Here is a 20066-nt window from a genome sequence, read left to right as displayed (position 1 = left end):
CTCAGCCAACACATGTGCGTCCGTCAGCGGCTCAGCCAACACTTGCACGTCCGTCAGCGGCTCAGCCAACACTTGCACGTCCGTCAGCGGCTCAGCCAACACTTGCACGTCCGTCAGCGGCTCAGCCAACACTTGCACGTCCGTCAGCGGCTCAGCCAACACTTGTACGTCCGTCAGCGGCTCAGCCAACACATGTGCACGTCCGTCAGCGGCTCAGCCAACACATGCACGTCCGTCAGCGGCTCAGCCAACACATGTGCGTCCGTCAGCGGCTCAGCCAACACTTGCACGTCCGTCAGCGGCTCAGCCAACACATGTGCGTCCGTTAGCGGCTCAGCCAACACATGTACGTCCGTTAGCGGCTCAGCCAACACTTGCACGTCCGTTTGTCTTCATATTGTTGTTTACTATGTAAGATATAGTAGACCTAATGAAGGTGTATTCAATGGACTGATAAAGTCAGTGTATTTAACCACTACGTTCCACACTCGGAACAATCGTCCCGATTATAAAGGATTAATGATTCCCTTTTAATAAAGTTATCAATGCAATAACGTGTTGTTTACAGTACCATTAAATAGAAAACTTAACGGAAGATTGCAAGGAGAGATGCTGTGATTGGATGGCCTTTAAAAATTACGAATCCGACATTATTAAGTACAAAGAGGGAAAATTCAAACGGAGATAAAACAGAGATATTTTAATTAGTTCGGAACTAATTACAAGAAGTTTTACTGGCGCACAGACGCTGCGAGGATTTCCCGCTCAGGCTCGTTAAATATGGAAGGTCCGGGGGAAGTTTTCGTTAAACCCGGTCACTTGATTAACTTTGTTTACCCTTTCCGGGACGGGTGGAGTTCTAAATCGAGTTTTACCAGTTCGTTCATTAGTAGAAACTATAGAAGTTCTAAAGTAGCCTACAATTTGATGAATGGTTTCCAAACCATCTTTGGTATATTTTATGTGGTTGGAGAAACCCTCATACTCCAAAAAACGAGCGTTATAAGAAATTTAAAAGGAGAAACATCAAGTCTAGCTGGTAAAGATTTGACAGGGAGTCAACTGACCTGCGCCAACATATACGTGTGTGTTGTGTTAGTACAAATCTTAGTGCAATCTCATGTACAAAACCACCGTGTTGTACTCACTACTAATGAGGATCTTATCTCATCTACTGGTGCCTCCGGCCCTCGGGGGGGGGGGGGGGGGCTGCGGCAGCAACAAACATGGGTCGTTACTGACGGGGACGAAAGAGAAACATCCGACGAGATAGTAGATATTACGTTACAGGATAACATTCTAGAGAGTCTCAACACAAATGCTTAAGAGAGCAATCAAATTTTGGAATCTATACAAACCTATAGGGCAGGTTATCATGGTTTGGTGAAGCGTTTTGTTTCTGTAATACTGTAACTAGCCCCGCTTGGTTGTATCAGTTGTACCAGACAATTCCGTGTCTGGCAGGTTATCATGGTTTGGTGAAGCGTTTTGTTTCTGTAATACTGTAACTAGCCCCGCTTGGTTGTATCAGTTGTAACCAGGACCAATTAGTTTCCCTCAAAATACATCTCCTTTCAATTAGCTCATCCCTACGCCTCAGGCCCTACGCCATAATTAAATGCACTAAACTACATTTCTATAATATAACGAGAAAAGAACAACAGGGTATGAGTGCATGATAATTTATTTATATGCAACTTAAATAAATATGATTGAGACAATAAATAGTTACTATTATTATTTACCGTGGTTTCCTTGGTCTTTATAATTAACTTATAGTTTATACATACATAACAACTCCTCAATTATACTCATCACTTGTCGCTACTACAGCAGCGATACATAATAATAGAAGTTGTTGTTAGAAACGTCAAATTGCAGCGTCATCGAGATAGGCCCCGTCTGTATGTCGTCGGCGGTACGTGGGGTGTCCGAGTCGCATACAAATGATTGTTGTTGGTGCGAAGAGACAGAGAGAGAGTATAATATGACTTCCACACAAATAGTGCAAGTTCTAACCGACTCAATAAACCGCAAGATTGAGGCACCGCTGTCATCACCGTTAATTCATTAGCCTCCTCAAGTACAGTCAGTTAAAAGCGGATATCCCTTCCTCACAATATTTAACTTTGAGAATTTCAAACCTCACCTCGAGATAAGAGATGACATCGCTTTTGTACGTTAGCCATAAATTTCAAAAATTACCTTCCATTACCCCAAAATGGTGGAGGGGACTCAGAATTTATAACTGGAAGGATCCTTCGAGTAATAGAATGGTGGGTGGAGATACATCAATTTTGTGTATAGTGTTAACTTCCTCCCAAGTGTATCCTCCGTTTTATTTCATATATGTACAGTACCCCAAAACTGGAAAACTTGATGAGAAAAATAAAGAACCCGAAGAAAAGTAATTTAGGCCACTTCTTACGAATTAGATACAGTTTTCATAAACGAAAATTCGAACTTTATTTGGACACTTTGTTGGGTGTAGTTAACTAAAACACCTCTTAATTTCCACAAATATTCTTCTTTTACTATGATCCGCAAAAGGTAGAAAGTTCAACAGTATGGCCTCCCCCCGCCCCGGACAATTGGGATTTATAGGGATTAGTGCGAGGTTTTGACTGTAACCCGATATTGTGATCGAAGAATGAGTTAAAATAACGGGTCTTTAAGTTGACACCATCAAGCATAGTAGGAAATTTCCCATTGTTCAAACAGAATCCGTTTGGGACAGAATGGTCAGAAATTGAGGTAGGCCTACTGCATGAACAGTAATTATTCTGTCTTGAGCTGCTTTCCTACTCCATCTTATGATATTTAAATCCATCAAATGCCATATAAAGTCATGTATATTGGATATGCCCAAAAGAGATAAAAAATTATCAACCGTTCAAATGTAAATTTGTACGAAGGACGAAGAAATCTGTAATGCACACATCAGTATCAATAATTAAAAATTTAATACGACAGGAGCGTAGAAAGTAAAGAAGTCCTCCACAGCCCTCCTCCTCTTAATAAGCCCGAGTAGAGAAGTTGGCGAGGTCGGTACCAACTTATAATGACCCTTCAATTCACATTTTACAGCGTTTTTTTCAAATCGTTGTTTACCGACAAACAGCTAATGGGTCGACCCGAGTGGCCACTTTTGCCCCCCCCCCCACCGGCACCACGTTAATAAACAAGCGAGTTCTTCACTCCCCTCGGCGCTGTGTGGCGGCGGCGGCCCTCCAGGCATTTTTAATTCTTCCGAGCGCTCTCGCTTCACTTCGGTTTGCCCGACCTTCACACAAATTTCACAGAATGGTTAATTTCGTACGGTAAATACGGGGTTGTCCAGACTCCGCGCAAACCTGCAATGCTTCACTGAGTCTGGAAGCTCAATAATCGAACGTATTGAAATATTGAAATTTGTGATTAAGGTCGGGCGCCGCGCCGATTGAGTTTTTAATAATGCAAGTCTTTGCCAAGTGAAACTCGCAACTCAAAATGGACCCCAGGTTGTGAATTTACTCTGAAAACATGAAATAAACCGTTACATTATTTAACCGATAAATGAGGTTATATTTTCGAAAATGAGATCGCAGAATACAACATATATATCCAAGTCCATTCTTACTTGAATACGTAATAAAATGGTATCCGACCGAGAGTCTAAATATAATGTAAACCATTATTTTGTCTAGAGTCTAAATGAACACGAAAGAAAATTTTAAATCGATAACATTTTATTGAAATACATTGCTCCGAAAATTCCGTACAACCTAGTAGTGAATTTTTCTTTATGCAGATGTTACCACATTTAATTTGTTTTGTGTTTTTCGTAAGCCACTTTAACTTTCTATAGGTTGTATGCATTCCAATACCTCATACATCTCCGAAGTATTTGTGACAATGCCTTCTTGAATTTTATTCTACTTCGTCGTAGGCAATATCGAGGGATGTTTTAGTCGCTATCAGCGTAGGCCAGCAAGTGTGTGTTTAGTAGATTAGATAAGATAAGATAAGATAAGGACGTTACCCGACGCCCAACCTTGGAAAACAAGGTAAATTATACTTCCGCAGAATATAAAACCTCATTAATAACGATGACAGTGTGATGGTTTCCTATGTACAAAATACTGCATGACTCATTGAGTCCTAGTACAACTGATACAGCGCGCGCGCGCGCGCACACACACACACACACACACACACACACACACACACACACACACACACACACACACACACACACACACACTACGCTCACCGGCTGTGGCTGGGCAGCAGCGTCGTAGCAAGAGCCGGGTCTGGTCGGGGCCCATTCTTCCCTTTCTCGGTCACTGAAACATCAGGAGACAACAGTGAGCCCGTGGTCTGATACAGGAGGATACAGCACTGGCAGGGGTTACTACTACTACACAATGTAAGCAGAACTCTATCGATCTACGTATTTGAAAACACCCATAGTGATCAAAAGCAACAAATAAGTAATAATAATAACAGCTATAGACATGCATCACCATAGTAAGTCGGTCTAAAGGAAAGGTTGTCATGCAGTAAATAAAATGTATTCATAGATGTTTAGGTAGGGTGCAAATGATAAATTAGAGGCTAATTTGAACGATTTATATACTGTCAAAATCTATGAAGGCTTTGAAGCAGTGCAAGCAATTACAGCAATACTAGACCAAATGTGCATACGACATACACTACTGAATGAAACTCCTAAAATAATATGAGAAAATTTGACCAAGGAAAGCGAGGGAGACAGGAATGGAAATGATAATGTGCAATAAAAACATGTATCAGCTTCTCGATTTATACTAGATGGGCTACATCCATTTTTGTGAACACCAGTTTTTGTGGGAGAAGATGTTCTAGTTTCCATTCAAAATTAAGTTTTGAGTACGCAAGTACTACAATGAAAAGTAATAAAACAACTAAAGTGAGTAAAGAAGCAGATGCAACTGAACACTAAATGAAAGGTTATTACCGCAGAAGTGATTGCACTGTAAGTGTCACAACGTACGTCACAAAACGTAAATCACACGACATACTACGTCACACAGAGTCGTTGTATCCCACCATAACAACTAACAAGCAGATAAGAACGCAAACTAAAGGTCTATGACGTCATCGCCCAGCAGATAGGTGCTTGCATTACCTACATTTTAATTGCAACCTCCCCTCCGCCCTTCCCCTCCTATCGATTGCCCCCTCCCCCTCCCATCCCGACACCCGTCACCCTGACAACCACTGCCGCCGCTCTGTCCCACCTGGAAAACTCCAGAAAAGGCCTTCTTTTACGGGGTAAAGAGGAAAAGAGACAATTTTCAACTGCTCTGCTCGGGGCACGGAAATAATTTGATGAAAATTACGAGAAAGTAACTGCGTGGAAAACAGTCCTACCGCTGACTGAGTAACGCGTAAAAAGAAACAAACAGTTCAGTGGAATATGGTACGAGATTATCAATCGAACAAAAACTTACTTCGAATCGAACAGCGAAGTCTAGTTCTTGGCGCGTTGGAATAATAATAAACCATACTGCACAAATAACAGCTGTTTTTAATTCTTAATTTGATCCGAAAAACAGCTGACGCACAATGTTCTTTAGAGCCCTGACATGAAACCTTTCTACTGTTTTAGTACAAGAAATATCAGCTATTTGTGATATGTAAACATTACAGTAAAGATCTATGATGAGTTGTGTAGTAAATATTAAGTATGAACTTGCATTATGAGTCGGTGAGAGGACATTGTATCCAACGCTTTAAAAAAGTTTGCAGGTCATATGCAAAAAATAACAATGCGTCATATTGAAAATTCTCTGACAACAATTTAAATAACCCTCAACATTTTAAAATCGAGTAATAAAATAAAACGTCGATAATTACTAGAGGATGAAAGTTGTAATCAAAATATTTACACTTGTAATCCTATAGAAATTATACAGAACCCTAAAACGAAGCGATTTCGGCGGGAAGGATGCTACTCTGTCCCTATCTATTACCATTTGTTTTAGGCTTTATAAGTAAGTATATACGCACGTATTATGTAAGTATTAAAGATTAACGAGCGTTCACGTGATCTAGTGGGCAAAGTACCGATCCGGAAACCCCACCCTCGAGATAGTACCCAAATACACGATCACAAGATCACGAGAGCACTGTAGAGGTTACCTTTAACTTTGGTAATACTCGTACTAGTAACATAACCTAATCTAAACTTACTTCTATCGAGGAGACTATTAACAAGAAGTAGATGGGGACATAGATGGCGCCATAACGTACTTTTCTTATGTTTCCAGTAAGAAAATTATTGGCCTCCGGGTAATAGCAAGTATCCACAATTGTATGAATTTATTGTGTACGATAAACACAAAGCGTGGATATCTAAATCTTTCTGGTTTTGACTGATAATCGACACAGATCAGTAAGAACAAAGTAGAAGTGTAAAACCTGAAGATTCATTCCTGTGACACAAAGAAATCTGGAATCCTGAAATGATTATCAGCCCAAACAAACACGCCACAAGGAAGGTGAAGCGCGCTTGCTGAGGTGGGTTATTGCATTCACATTCTACATTAGTGACGGTGACAATGAGTCCAGAGTTAGCGGTTAGTGGAAGGGGGAGGGGGAGGGGGGGTTGACACCAAAGAGAAGAACTTACGATCTAACGGTATTTGTCTCGCTTTTGGGAAGTATTTGGCCAACAGCTTCCCGGCCTAGTTCGTCTTTCCTGAAACAAATTGTGGACTGAGCAACAACAGTTAAGGGCTGGGGTTAAAATTTAATTCACTGGTTCCCTTCACATAAATGCATTTATAGCTTTAGGTTGAATCTAGATTTAACCTGTGACTTTCATAACGTTCAATACAGCTAAAAGCACGAAGAAATACAGCCCCAGCCCCGCGCAATCGGTTGTTACCTTTGATTATAAAGATCTCTGAACAATTACCATGACTTCTTCAATTCACAAAGAGTATCACGATGTTCAGTTCGGGTTGTACAATTTACAGCAGCCAGGTTTTCAGTAAATAAGAGCGAGTCCTACTTTTAAAGAACTAAAATATCAATAACTTTGATAAAAGCGAGGGAAATTGAGTTTCTATGCATGCAAAGATATGATCTTGTAGCGGTTGTAATAGCTATCCAGGAAGCTGAATCTAATGTTCTCATAGATTTCGAATCACGCCTTATGACACAACCTTCATATTCATCTACTAAAAGAGGATCTAAAGTATATAATTTTATCCTAGAGTACATATACTCCGTAACATAAAAATAAAATCCAAATATGCTTTATTCCGGAGCATCACGGGGGTATTCATTATCAGAAATAATTTTATTTCTAAGAGAGAATCATATTCACATTCGGTTGTGTCAATGCATGCTTGATCTCGTGAGACTCCCAGACGCCCTGCCGTGACGTAGGAATGCCGGGCCGACAGCCAAACCGGCGGTGAAAGGCTAGGCCGGCCGTAGGGTGAAAGTAAGGCGGGGACCGGCAGAGCGGGGAATGTGAGGGTATTACACGAATATCAGGAGTGTGTTGGCAGCACTGGTTATTACCGAGTTATTTACACAGGTGTTTGCGTTCCACCTGGCTGAACTGAGCTGAGCCGGCCAGAGTTGCATGAGGAGAGCGGAGACTGGTAGAGGTGCGAAACAAGGGCACGGGCGTACTCACAAGGACGTACTCCATCGTGGTGGAGTAGATCGGTGTGGATGTATCTTCATGTAGTACACCACTTGATAGTCTTGTGCCAGAATCTCCTGGACATCTCCGTCACTAAGGAACTCACTGGTACTCCAGCTATCCTTGTTAGCACGTGATGGAGCTGTTTGGTGTGATGGATTCTTCTTTATGTTGTACACCACTTGATAGTCTTGTGCCAGAATCTCCTGGACATCTCCGTCACTAAGGAACTCACTGGTACTCCAGCTATCCTTGTTAGCACGTGATTGAGCTGTTTGGTGTGATGGATTCTTCATGTTGTACACCACTTGATAGTCTTGTGCCAGAATCTCCTGGACATCTCCGTCACTAAGGAACTCACTGGTACTCCAGCTATCCTTGTTAGCACGTGATGGAGCTGTTTGGTGTGATGGATTCTTCATGTTGTACACCACTTGATAGTCTTGTGCCAGAATCTCCTGGACATCTCCGTCACTAAGGAACTCACTGGTACTCCAGCTATCCTTGTTAGCACGTGATGGAGCTGTTTGGTGTGATGGATTCTTCATGTTGTACACCACTTGATAGTCTTACATCTCCGTAAGGAAACTCACTGGTACTCCAGCTAGTGTTGTACACCAGATAGTCTTGTGCCAGAATCTCCTGGACATCTCCGTCACTAAGGAAACTCACTGGTACTCCAGCTATCCTTGTTAGTGATGCAGAATCACATCTCCGTCACTTCACTCTATCCTTGTTAGTACGTGATGGAGCTGTTTGCTTCATGTTGTACACCACTTGATAGTCTTGTGCCATGTCTCCGTCACTAAGGAAACTCACTGGTACTCCAGCTATCCTTGTTAGCACGTGATTTTGTAGATGGATTTTTCATGTTGTACACCACTTGATAGTTTTGTGACAGAATCTCCTGGACATCTCCGTCACTAAGGAACTCACTGGTACTCCAGCTATCCTTGTTAGCACGTGATTGAGCTGTTTGGTGTGATGGATTCTTCATGTTGTACACCACTTGATAGGTGACAGAATCTCCTGGACATCTCCGTCACTAAGGAACTCACTGGTACTCCAGCTATCCTTGTTAGCACGTGATTGAGCTGTTTGGTGTGATGGATTCTTCATGTTGTACACCACTTGATAGTCTTGTGCCAGAATCTCCTGGACATCTCCGTCACTAAGGAAACTCACTGGTACTCCAGCTATCCTTATTAGCACGTGATGGAGCTGTTTGGTGTGATGGATTTTTCATGTTGTACACCACTTGATAGTCTTGTGCCAGAATCTCCTGGACATCTCCGTCACTAAGGAAACTCACTGGTACTCCAGCTATCCTTGTTAACACGTGATGGAGCTGTTTGGTGTGATGGATTCTTCATGTTGTACACCACTTGATAGTCTTGTGCCAGAATCTCCTGGACATCTCCGTCACTAAGGAAACTCACTGGTACTCCAGCTATCCTTGTTAGCACGTGATGGAGCTGTTTGGTGTGATGGATTTTTCATGTTGTACACCACTTGATAGTTTTGTGACAGAATCTCCCGGACATCTCCTTCACTAAGGAAACTCACTGGTACTCCAGCTATCCTTGTTAGCACGTGATGGAGCTGTTTGGTGTGATGGATTTTTCATGTTGTACACCACTTGATAGTCTTGTGCCAGAATCTCCTGGACATCTCCGTCACTAAGGAAACTCACTGGTACTCCAGCTATCCTTATTAGCACGTGATGGAGCTGTTTGGTGTGATGGATTCTTCATGTTGTACACCACTTGATAGTCTTGTGCCAGAATCTCCTGGACATCTCCGTCACTAAGGAAACTCACTGGTACTCCAGCTATCCTTGTTAGCACGTGATGGAGCTGTTTGGTGTGATGGATTCTTCTTGTTGTACACCATTTGATAGTTTTGTGACAGAATCGTTAGGCACGTGATGGAGCTGTTTGGTGTGATGGATTCTTGAAGTTGTTCTTCATGTTGTTTTAGTGTTGGGTTAGTATTCAACTAGGTGTTCCAGCTATCTTCATTAGGCACAAGAATTTATATCATCGTCATGCCTAAATATTTCTTTAAAAGGTCATATGATAGTACTGTTTCCCATTCAATGAAGGTTATTTGTTCTTGTTCAAGTTTTGATAGTGTAGCCTAGTGATTTAAAAAAATGTTATTGATATTTGCAGACTACATTACTAATGTACGTAAAACACTTTTTAAGGGGGTAAGAATTAAACTTTTACTAAATATAAAAATGTTAAATCTTAACACTTTTAGATTTAGCAGTAAATTTAAAACTATGTAAAATATTGTAACGAACAGTTTAATTAAAAATTACAATAGAGTGGAGGTTCATTTACAAAACTACAAATTTCATGTACACGCCTTTAATTAAATGTTTTTATTATTGTTTACATTGAAAATATTTAAGAGCATTTCAACACATTACTGCAAGTTCGATAATAAACGAAACTTCCTGAATGAACTCCAAGAAGAGTCCATGAGCTGAGCTCTTACACCAAGGGCGTGTAAAGTGTAGATATACTCCCCCGTTAATGCCTATAAACTCACAGCTCATCTAACCTCCTTAATGGCACCTACATCTGTCATCGCGCCCTCCGCCCTGCGCCCTACAGCCCACAACTTGAGGTCGACCCTAAGGTATTAACAGCTAATTACTCCTGTAAGTGAAAATCGATGTTTACTGCACATCTTCAACACGATACAGTATTTACTCCCGTAATGAAAAATTAACTCCATTTGCCTTTTTCGACGACTAGTGAGTGCATTCTCTAGAGATTTTAGTCTCTAGGTATTCATAAATTTTTATTTTCCTCTTAGGAACCGTAACCTCACTGCCGGACTGATACCATGATTTCACATTGTCCGGAGAACTGCGTTTCACCGCCAACTGACACTTCCGGAGAAACCTGCCAAATAAATACCAAATAAATGCCAAATACCAATACTGCCAAAATACACGGTTATTTAAGTGTATGTATATTATTACAAAAATAATTAAGTTAAGATTTCTAAAATATTTTGAAAGATTGTTGTTGTAGCCTATTTTAGTAAAAATGCAGGAAGTGGTAAAAAAAGGAATTTCGGGGAAAGAGACTGCTCCCAGCCTCTAACCATCAGTCTACAAGCAGGCGGCGTCGTTAGGGAAATTGTTATTTTAACTAAATGTGTATATAATATTTAATGAGTTTTGAACCCGAATTGCATATTTTGCTTAACTAAGATACGTAAATAATATTTTAAGTTGTGATTAAGTCTACTTTGCACACTGCGATATGGTGAGGAGATTAACTCGAATTTTCAACACAGGTTGGGCTGCAAACTAAACAAAATCATAAATTTGATAAAGGAACATACTGTAAGCCAGAGTAACTCCTGTAGTTCACGGTGTTACACATTTACCGTCAACCTCGAGTTGACACATTGGTACAAACAAAAGGAACACAATTGGACATTTAAGATGTATCGATCTGAAGCTGTGAAGTACACAATAATTCTCATCGCCACGGATGCGAGGTCAGTATTTGTTCGTTACTCCTGAGTCGGTAGATGTGGCGTGACAGAGAACTTCTGACAGGGTTTGTAGCTTCGTTACTTCCAACCGAAATGAAAGCACTGGGGTGTTTGAAGAGTCGAATCTTCCCTTTGGGTGTCGGCCAACGTGTCTGGGTTAGTCTGTTACCAAATCCAATGAGATTATGAGTCCGAGTGAGAACTGTCGGTATGACAGGACAGTGTTGTAAACAGTGCGGTGTGCGAGCTAGGGCCACGGTGTAGTAGATCAATACAGGCCACGCCCTGCCGCTACCCATTCATACTTCCCACGCGGCTCTGGCTGGCTGTCTCTAGTACCCTCACTACAAGTCTTTCTTTGGCTTCCCATATATCGAAACTAAATTAAAAATTTTTCAAAGGCGAGTCCGATTTTGTCGCAAAGTAAAGATTGTGAGATGTTCAATATCTCCGTCGAGAGGTTTAATCGCGGGTCGCCTAAACATAGGATTTCACTCAGAAGGAGTTATGTAAAGCGGTGCGTGTTGTACACTTTGGAACCGTTATGTACGTGTAACAGGATCGTGTTACACCAGCGAGATTACAACATCGTGCTGTAAGTTGTGTGGGTAGTAAGGCTTACCGACACAATTCACGTTCGAGTCTGAGTTAGAGATAGCGCAGGTTCGTCTAAACATATGATTTCACTCAGAAGGAGTTATGTAAAGCGGTGCGTGTTGTACACTTTGGAACCGTTATGTACGTGTAACAGGATCGTGTTACACCAGCGAGATTACAACATCGTGCTGTAAGTTGTGTGGGTAGTAAGGCTTACCGACACAATTCACGTTCGAGTCTGAGTTAGAGATAGCGCAGGTTCGTCTAAACATATGATTTCACTCAGAAGGAGTTATGTAAAGCGGTGCGTGTTGTACACTTTGGAACCGTTATGTACGTGTAACAGGATCGTGTTACACCAGCGAGATTACAACATCGTGCTGTAAGTTGTGTGGGTAGTAAGGCTTACCGACACAATTCACGTTCGAGTCTGAGTTAGAGATAGCGCAGGTTCGAATCCTGTCTGTGACCCTTGCACTTTTTTCAGTACCATCGATCTTGTACTGTATCGACTCTCCCCCTTATTCTGTTTGATAAGATCCTCGCACAGGCAAGTGGCCCATGAGGACGGGCAGGATAAAGCTTAAAAGGGGATCGGCCCCTCCTCAAAAAAAAAACAAAAAAAACACACACTCACTAAATCAAGAGTTTATAACAATATTTTAAATACTGAATTGAAACCGGATCTTATTTCAGTCTTTCCGAGATAACTACGCTTCGGCTGCACACATCTTCCGATATTCTTTCTTAAACACAAATGTAAATGTTAACAGTCTGTAGAACTTATAAAAGACACAAAACAGAACGAGTAATTGTAATACTAGACTCCGAACCTTTTTAATATCAGTTCCTGTACATGCTTGTGCAAGGAAGTTGAACAGAACTATGGACAGACAATACAGTACGGGCGAGTATCGGTTACTACGGCCATAGTACGGGTTACACTTTACCGTGCTTGCGTGTGCAGCAAGGTCTCCAGGAACTGTCGATGATGTAGAAATATGTCCTAATTGCGTTCAGCAAAACGAACAATCCATTGACAGCGTCGAAACCATTAACGAGAAGAGATATCCTCCGACTGCGGTAATCCGAGCCTAAACGAGCCAGGTTTATCGGAGCTGTCCCTGTTTGTACCGCACAACCGGTGTAGTAATCTGACGCGAAGCGGGGCTCATCGATGATTCAACATTCAACACCCGACACCGCTGTGATTTGTGACGGTGGGGGGTGAGAGGGGGTGCCATGATTGCACCCCTCCTCTCTTTCAACGCGTTTTTTATTGACAAGGATCATTCAATATTTGGTAAACCCACTCCGCAACACTTCGAGCACAGCGTCCCTACTCCGTACCCTCACTGGGCCTGTGCCGAGCACTTGGTTCATACAATGCCACAGCCAGAGCTAGTATACCCTGGGATATTTCTAAAACGTTATTTTTCTCGAGGACTTAAAAAATACTTATCTTTAGTGGTTATAAGTCTCTCTCTTATTTGAATATCAACAGGAAGATCACAAAATACCTTTTCGTGGACTTGTCGAGCTTTTTGTTGAATTTAAATGACCAATTTCTCCCTTTTTAAAATTCTTAGGGCTGATACACTTTTTCTATTAAGATTACTTTTACTATATTTTGAAGTTTTTCTTCCCAGCCTTATTCTGCCAACAAGCAGAACAACAAAAATTCCTTTTTGTTAATTTATCGAGCTTTAAGTTGAATTTCAATGACCAATTTCTCCCTTCCGGAAATTCTTATGCGCTGTTAAACTTTTTGTTGTACTAAGCTTACATTTAATTATTTTAGAAGTTTAAGGCAACACTTTACGAACGGAGGACCAAAAAGAAATTTAAAGTATTTTAGATCGCAGGACAAATACTAATCATTAGATTATTGACAAGCAAGTCCCTCTCTAATCTTAATATCAACAAGCAGAACAACAAAAATTCCTTTTTGTTAATTTATCGAGCTTTAAGTTGAATTTCAATGACCAATTTCTCCCTTCCGGAAATTCTTATGCGCTGTTAAACTTTTTGTAGCCTACTACTACTTAGAAGTCTGAGGCAACACTTTTACGAACGGAGGACCAATAAGAAATTTAAAGTATTTTAGATCGCAGGACAAATACTAATCATTAGATTAATGACAACAAGCAAGTCCCTTAGTATTACACTATCAAGTTAAAGGTCTTAGTAGCGACAGAATTACGAAGAGAGTCACTGAGACGACTACATAGAGGCTACAGAAGAGTTGACCACTGACAGTTCTACTTACTCATCATAGTACTCTATGGAGAGACTGATGCTGTCTTCTGGCGAGTAGATGATCCTCTCCACACCCACACCTCGGGCCTCGGGGCTCAAATACAGATCTGGAACATCATCAGGCAGTGAGACAAGCGTTCGTTATAGGTTGTCATGCTGATATCCGAAATTGGATATGAGCGATTGATGATCACGCATTTTAAAGAATAAGTATAAACAATATTGTACCTTGAAGGGTTAAAATAATCAGTATGTTACATATTCCAAAATTACTAAGACGGAACTGTTACAGTTGTAGACTTAAACAATCAGACATGAATATTCTGTTTGTATTTTACTTCTTGATTATTATTAAACTGTTATAGAAAATAAAAATAATGAATTTAATGAGCAAATATCGTTTTCTTAATTGTTGATCATTGGCGAAACAATGAAACATCTCGAGATAAATTATTAGTAAACGTTTCCTTAATTGTTGTCATGTTGATCATTGGCGAAACAATGAAACATCTCTAGATAAATCACAAGTAAACGTTTCCTTAATTGTTGATCATGTTGATCATTGACAAACCAATGAAACATCTCTAGATAAATTACTAGTAAACGTTTCCTTAATTGTTGATCATTGACAAACCAATGAAACATCTCGAAACAAATTACTAGTAAACGTTTCCTTAATTGTTGATCATGTTGATCATTGGCGAAACAATGAAACATCTCGAGATAAATTACTAGTAAAAGTTTCCTTAATTGTTGATCATGTTGATCATTGACAAACCAATGAAACATCTCGAGATTAATTACTAGTTTAAAAACGTTTCCTTAATTGTTGATCATGTTGATCATTGGCGAAACAATGAAACATCTCGAGATAAATCACAAGTAAACGTTTCCTTACTTGTTGATCATGTTGATCATTGACAAACCAATGAAACATCTCGAGATAAATTACTAGTAAACGTTTCCTTAATTGTTGATCATGTTGATCATTGGCGAAACAATGAAACATCTCGAGATAAATCACAAGTAAACGTTTCCATTCACAGACCCGGAACAGCTGACAGAAGATGAAGCATCAATCGACGCCAGGAGCCGAGTGGATGTTTTGATGGCAGATCAAGTGGAAGGCCGCCCAAAGGCACAGACGGATATTTTTCATCAGTTTCCCCGTTTCATTAATGCCCCGGACCCCGGACCCGGTCGGCCGCCGCTCCCCCCCCCCCGCCGTCTCTCGGCATGTATTACATTACATTCCACCGAGACGTCCTTGTCATGATTACTTTCTGTACAATGTTTTAAAATATTAGCGCGTACTCCAATCTCGCATGATTGTCATTCATCTGAAGCGAAACTAACAAATTTAGCAAGAGAATTTGGGACAAAAAGATGAATCTCAACTTTTTTCATATAGGACGTCCCAGAACTCTCTACCAATATTTTCAAGTATTATTCAAAGACAAAAAAACTGTTATATTAAAACTTTCAAAAACTCAATAATTACCCGAATAGCTGCTATTTTGTTCTTTTTCCACTTAACTATTTTTAATTCGAGAACCGATTGTTGTAATGACTTGAAATTTTCTACATAGATTTATAATCTAACGGGTTGTCTAACGGTAATAGAGCTTTATTTTCAAAATGGCGGCTCGCAACCCATGTTGTCTCATAATCAACAATGGATATTGTTTAGTACTTTGTTTTTTAAACGAGAATTATCTCTCATATTTATAAACCGATTTTCTTAAACTTGGTATTGTTGGATTTATAATTAAATTGTCTAACTAAAATGTAATAATTGTGACTTTTTCGTATGTTATTTTTTAATATATTTTATGCTTAAAGTTTTTAGGAAGCCGCCATTTTGGTAATAAATCTTCAAAAAATTGCTTTTTTGTAATTAGACCTTTAGGTTCAACTCATTACAACAATCCGTTCTCAAATTAAATCAACTAAGGAAAAAAAAAACAAAATTGCAGCTATTCGAGTAATTATTGAGTTTTCGAGTTTTTATATGAAAGTTTGTGGTCCAGGATTAATACTTGAAAATATTGGTAAAGTGTTCTGGGACACCCTGTATATTTAAAAGCAAAGCGAAGAATTTAAAAGTGCGGTGCGCGGTTCAAGGTTAAAAGAACATTTCCTGTCACCATGAGATCAATCACCGAAAGCAAGACCCGGCCCTACAAGGGAACCCCATTAACGCCTCAGAGTGCAGTCTGCGGAAAGAAAAGAACTCGTTACCTTCTCGCGTCAATACAGAGTGGTTCCATCTTAGACAACGGTAGGTAGAACTCGACCCAACAGCCGGCTAGATGAGAGCAACAACAAATATTGGTCTGACCTAAGAACATTTACAACGTGACTGTATTAAAGAATCTTCTATTCTTAGGTCTAGAACATACGACTCTATAATATTGTACTCACGAGAAGGCTCAAAGGGTGGTAAACAATCCGGTAGATAGACTAGGTACTTCTTAAGCCCGCGTTTTTAATGAATAATTACAAATAAATTTGATACTGTCAAAAAACCTAGCATTAAAAGAGTCGTCGATATCTACCTGATGTCTGATACTTTACATTTATTGCCTTATACTCAGTTCAGGTTAATCTAGAACTCTGAAGAATAATACTGTCTCAGTAAAGAAAGTTTGAAATAATAATAATAATAATAATTCATTCCATCAATAATGTACAAAGTATAAAAACATCAAACTTTCAAAAAGAACATAATTGCAGGATCTTGATGAACTCTTGAAACTTATGGACTGACTTCCTAGCTTTTCGAGATTTATTTTTTAAAAATAATTCATTCAGTGTTTAATTAATTTAAAAAAATCGAACTTTAATGCTTGAATTTTTAAGCGATTTTTACTACTCATATGCCATGTTTTCTTGTTCTTATTGTTAACTAGCTATTACTGTTACATCATTATTTTATGTTATTGAACTTTTTTCCTTTATTGATTATTTCAATTAACTTCAATTGTTGACTACTCCGACATTTCAAATCGAATCTTCTTCTGAAGTCCAGGACGGTGAAATGGTCACAACTTACCTCTGTTAGGATATTTGGCATAGAAAGCTCTTCTTCTCCTCATCTCGTCGTGGAAGAGTCCGGGCACCAACTTGTAGACGATGTCCTGCAACGTCTTGTCGGGCTTCAGGTTGAGATGAGGCTTGGTCTTGTGGATCTGCACCTCACAGATGGGGCAGTAGCTCTTGGTCTCCAGGTAGAGCACTATGCAGCTGCGGCAGACTGTGGACAGACAGAGCAGAGTTCAGTTATGACAGTGGTAAGACAGTCCGGTATGATTGAGAGGTTTAGTGAGGGCAGTAGCTCTTGGTCTCCAGGTAGAGCACTATGCAGCTGCGGCAGACTGTGGACAGACAGAGCAGAGTTCAGTTATGACAGTGGTAAGACAGTCCGGTATGATTGAGAGGTTTAGTGAGGGCAGTAGCTCTTGGTCTCCAGGTAGAGCACTATGCAGCTGCGGCAGACTGTGGACAGACAGAGCAGAGTTCAGTTATGACAGTGGTAAGACAGTCCGGTATGATTGAGAGGTTTAGTGAGGGCAGTAGCTCTTGGTCTCCAGGTAGAGCACTATGCAGCTGCGGCAGACTGTGGACAGACAGAGCAGAGTTCAGTTATGACAGTGGTAAGACAGTCCGGTATGATTGAGAGGTTTAGTGAGGGCAGTAGCTCTTGGTCTCCAGGTAGAGCACTATGCAGCTGCGGCAGACTGCTGTGGACAGACAGAGCAGAGTTCAGTTATGACAGTGGTAAGACAGTCCGGTATGATTGAGAGGTTTAGTGAGGGCAGTAGCTCTTGGTCTCCAGGTAGAGCACTATGCAGCTGCGGCAGACTGTGGACAGACAGAGCAGAGTTCAGTTATGACAGTGGTAAGACAGTCCGGTATGATTGAGAGGTTTAGTGAGGGCAGTAGCTCTTGGTCTCCAGGTAGAGCACTATGCAGCTGCGGCAGACTGTGGACAGACAGAGCAGAGTTCAGTTATGACAGTGGTAAGACAGTCCGGTATGATTGAGAGGTTTAGTGAGGGCAGTAGCTCTTGGTCTCCAGGTAGAGCACTATGCAGCTGCGGCAGACTGTGGACAGACAGAGCAGAGTTCAGTTATGACAGTGGTAAGACAGTCCGGTATGATTGAGAGGTTTAGTGAGGGCAGTAGCTCTTGGTCTCCAGGTAGAGCACTATGCAGCTGCGGCAGACTGTGGACAGACAGAGCAGAGTTCAGTTATGACAGTGGTAAGACAGTCCGGTATGATTGAGAGGTTTAGTGAGGGCAGTAGCTCTTGGTCTCCAGGTAGAGCACTATGCAGCTGCGGCAGACTGTGGACAGACAGAGCAGAGTTCAGTTATGACAGTGGTAAGACAGTCCGGTATGATTGAGAGGTTTAGTGAGGGCAGTAGCTCTTGGTCTCCAGGTAGAGCACTATGCAGCTGCGGCAGACTGTGGACAGACAGAGCAGAGTTCAGTTATGACAGTGGTAAGACAGTCCGGTATGATTGAGAGGTTTAGTGAGGGCAGTAGCTCTTGGTCTCCAGGTAGAGCACTATGCAGCTGCGGCAGACTGTGGACAGACAGAGCAGAGTTGACAGTGGTAAGACAGTCCGGTATGATTGAGAGGTTTAGTGAGGGCAGTAGCTCTTGGTCTCCAGGTAGAGCACTATGCAGCTGCGGCAGACTGTGGACAGACAGAGCAGAGTTCAGTTATGACAGTGGTAAGACAGTCCGGTATGATTGAGAGGTTTAGTGAGGGCAGTAGCTCTTGGTCTCCAGGTAGAGCACTATGCAGCTGCGGCAGACTGTGGACAGACAGAGCAGAGTTCAGTTATGACAGTGGTAAGACAGTCCGGTATGATTGAGAGGTTTAGTGAGGGCAGTAGCTCTTGGTCTCCAGGTAGAGCACTATGCAGCTGCGGCAGACTGTGGACAGACAGAGCAGAGTTCAGTTATGACAGTGGTAAGACAGTCCGGTATGATTGAGAGGTTTAGTGAGGGCAGTAGCTCTTGGTCTCCAGGTAGAGCACTATGCAGCTGCGGCAGACTGTGGACAGACAGAGCAGAGTTCAGTTATGACAGTGGTAAGACAGTCCGGTATGATTGAGAGAGGTTTAGTGAGGGCAGTAGCTCTTGGTCTCCAGGTAGAGCACTATGCAGCTGCGGCAGACTGTGGACAGACAGAGCAGAGTTCAGTTATGACAGTGGTAAGACAGTCCGGTATGATTGAGAGGTTTAGTGAGGGCAGTAGCTCTTGGTCTCCAGGTAGAGCACTATGCAGCTGCGGCAGACTGTGGACAGACAGAGCAGAGTTCAGTTATGACAGTGGTAAGACAGTCCGGTATGATTGAGAGGTTTAGTGAGGGCAGTAGCTCTTGGTCTCCAGGTAGAGCACTATGCAGCTGCGGCAGACTGTGGACAGACAGAGCAGAGTTCAGTTATGACAGTGGTAAGACAGTCCGGTATGATTGAGAGGTTTAGTGAGGGCAGTAGCTCTTGGTCTCCAGGTAGAGCACTATGCAGCTGCGGCAGACTGTGGACAGACAGAGCAGAGTTCAGTTATGACAGTGGTAAGACAGTCCGGTATGATTGAGAGGTTTAGTGAGGGCAGTAGCTCTTGGTCTCCAGGTAGAGCACTATGCAGCTGCGGCAGACTGTGGACAGACAGAGCAGAGTTCAGTTATGACAGTGGTAAGACAGTCCGGTATGATTGAGAGGTTTAGTGAGGGCAGTAGCTCTTGGTCTCCAGGTAGAGCACTATGCAGCTGCGGCAGACTGTGGACAGACAGAGCAGAGTTCAGTTATGACAGTGGTAAGACAGTCCGGTATGATTGAGAGGTTTAGTGAGGGCAGTAGCTCTTGGTCTCCAGGTAGAGCACTATGCAGCTGCGGCAGACTGTGGACAGACAGAGCAGAGTTCAGTTATGACAGTGGTAAGACAGTCCGGTATGATTGAGAGGTTTAGTGAGGGCAGTAGCTCTTGG

The 20066-nt window shown here is 41.6% G+C and overlaps 1 protein-coding gene across 2 annotated transcripts in view; it reads right to left on the bottom strand.

The window, feature by feature from the left end:
• Positions 1-20066, bottom strand: part of LOC124363255 (polycomb group protein Psc-like) — a 109993-nt gene that overhangs the window by 9173 nt on the left and 80754 nt on the right. The window contains exons 3-6 of one of the 2 annotated variants that reach the window (XM_046818458.1): positions 17118-17318; positions 14073-14169; positions 6656-6724; positions 4253-4325 (exon numbers count right to left, since the gene is read on the bottom strand). In XM_046818458.1, coding sequence (XP_046674414.1) covers positions 4253-4325; positions 6656-6724; positions 14073-14169; positions 17118-17318 — 440 coding nt within the window. The remainder of the gene's footprint in view (positions 1-4252; positions 4326-6655; positions 6725-14072; positions 14170-17117; positions 17319-20066) is intronic. The other variant, XM_046818459.1, reaches the window with a different exon arrangement.

Source organism: Homalodisca vitripennis, chromosome 5, assembly GCF_021130785.1.
Source record: "Homalodisca vitripennis isolate AUS2020 chromosome 5, UT_GWSS_2.1, whole genome shotgun sequence".
Lineage (NCBI taxonomy): Eukaryota > Metazoa > Arthropoda > Insecta > Hemiptera > Cicadellidae > Homalodisca > Homalodisca vitripennis.
This window is presented reverse-complemented; position numbering and strand designations above follow the sequence as displayed.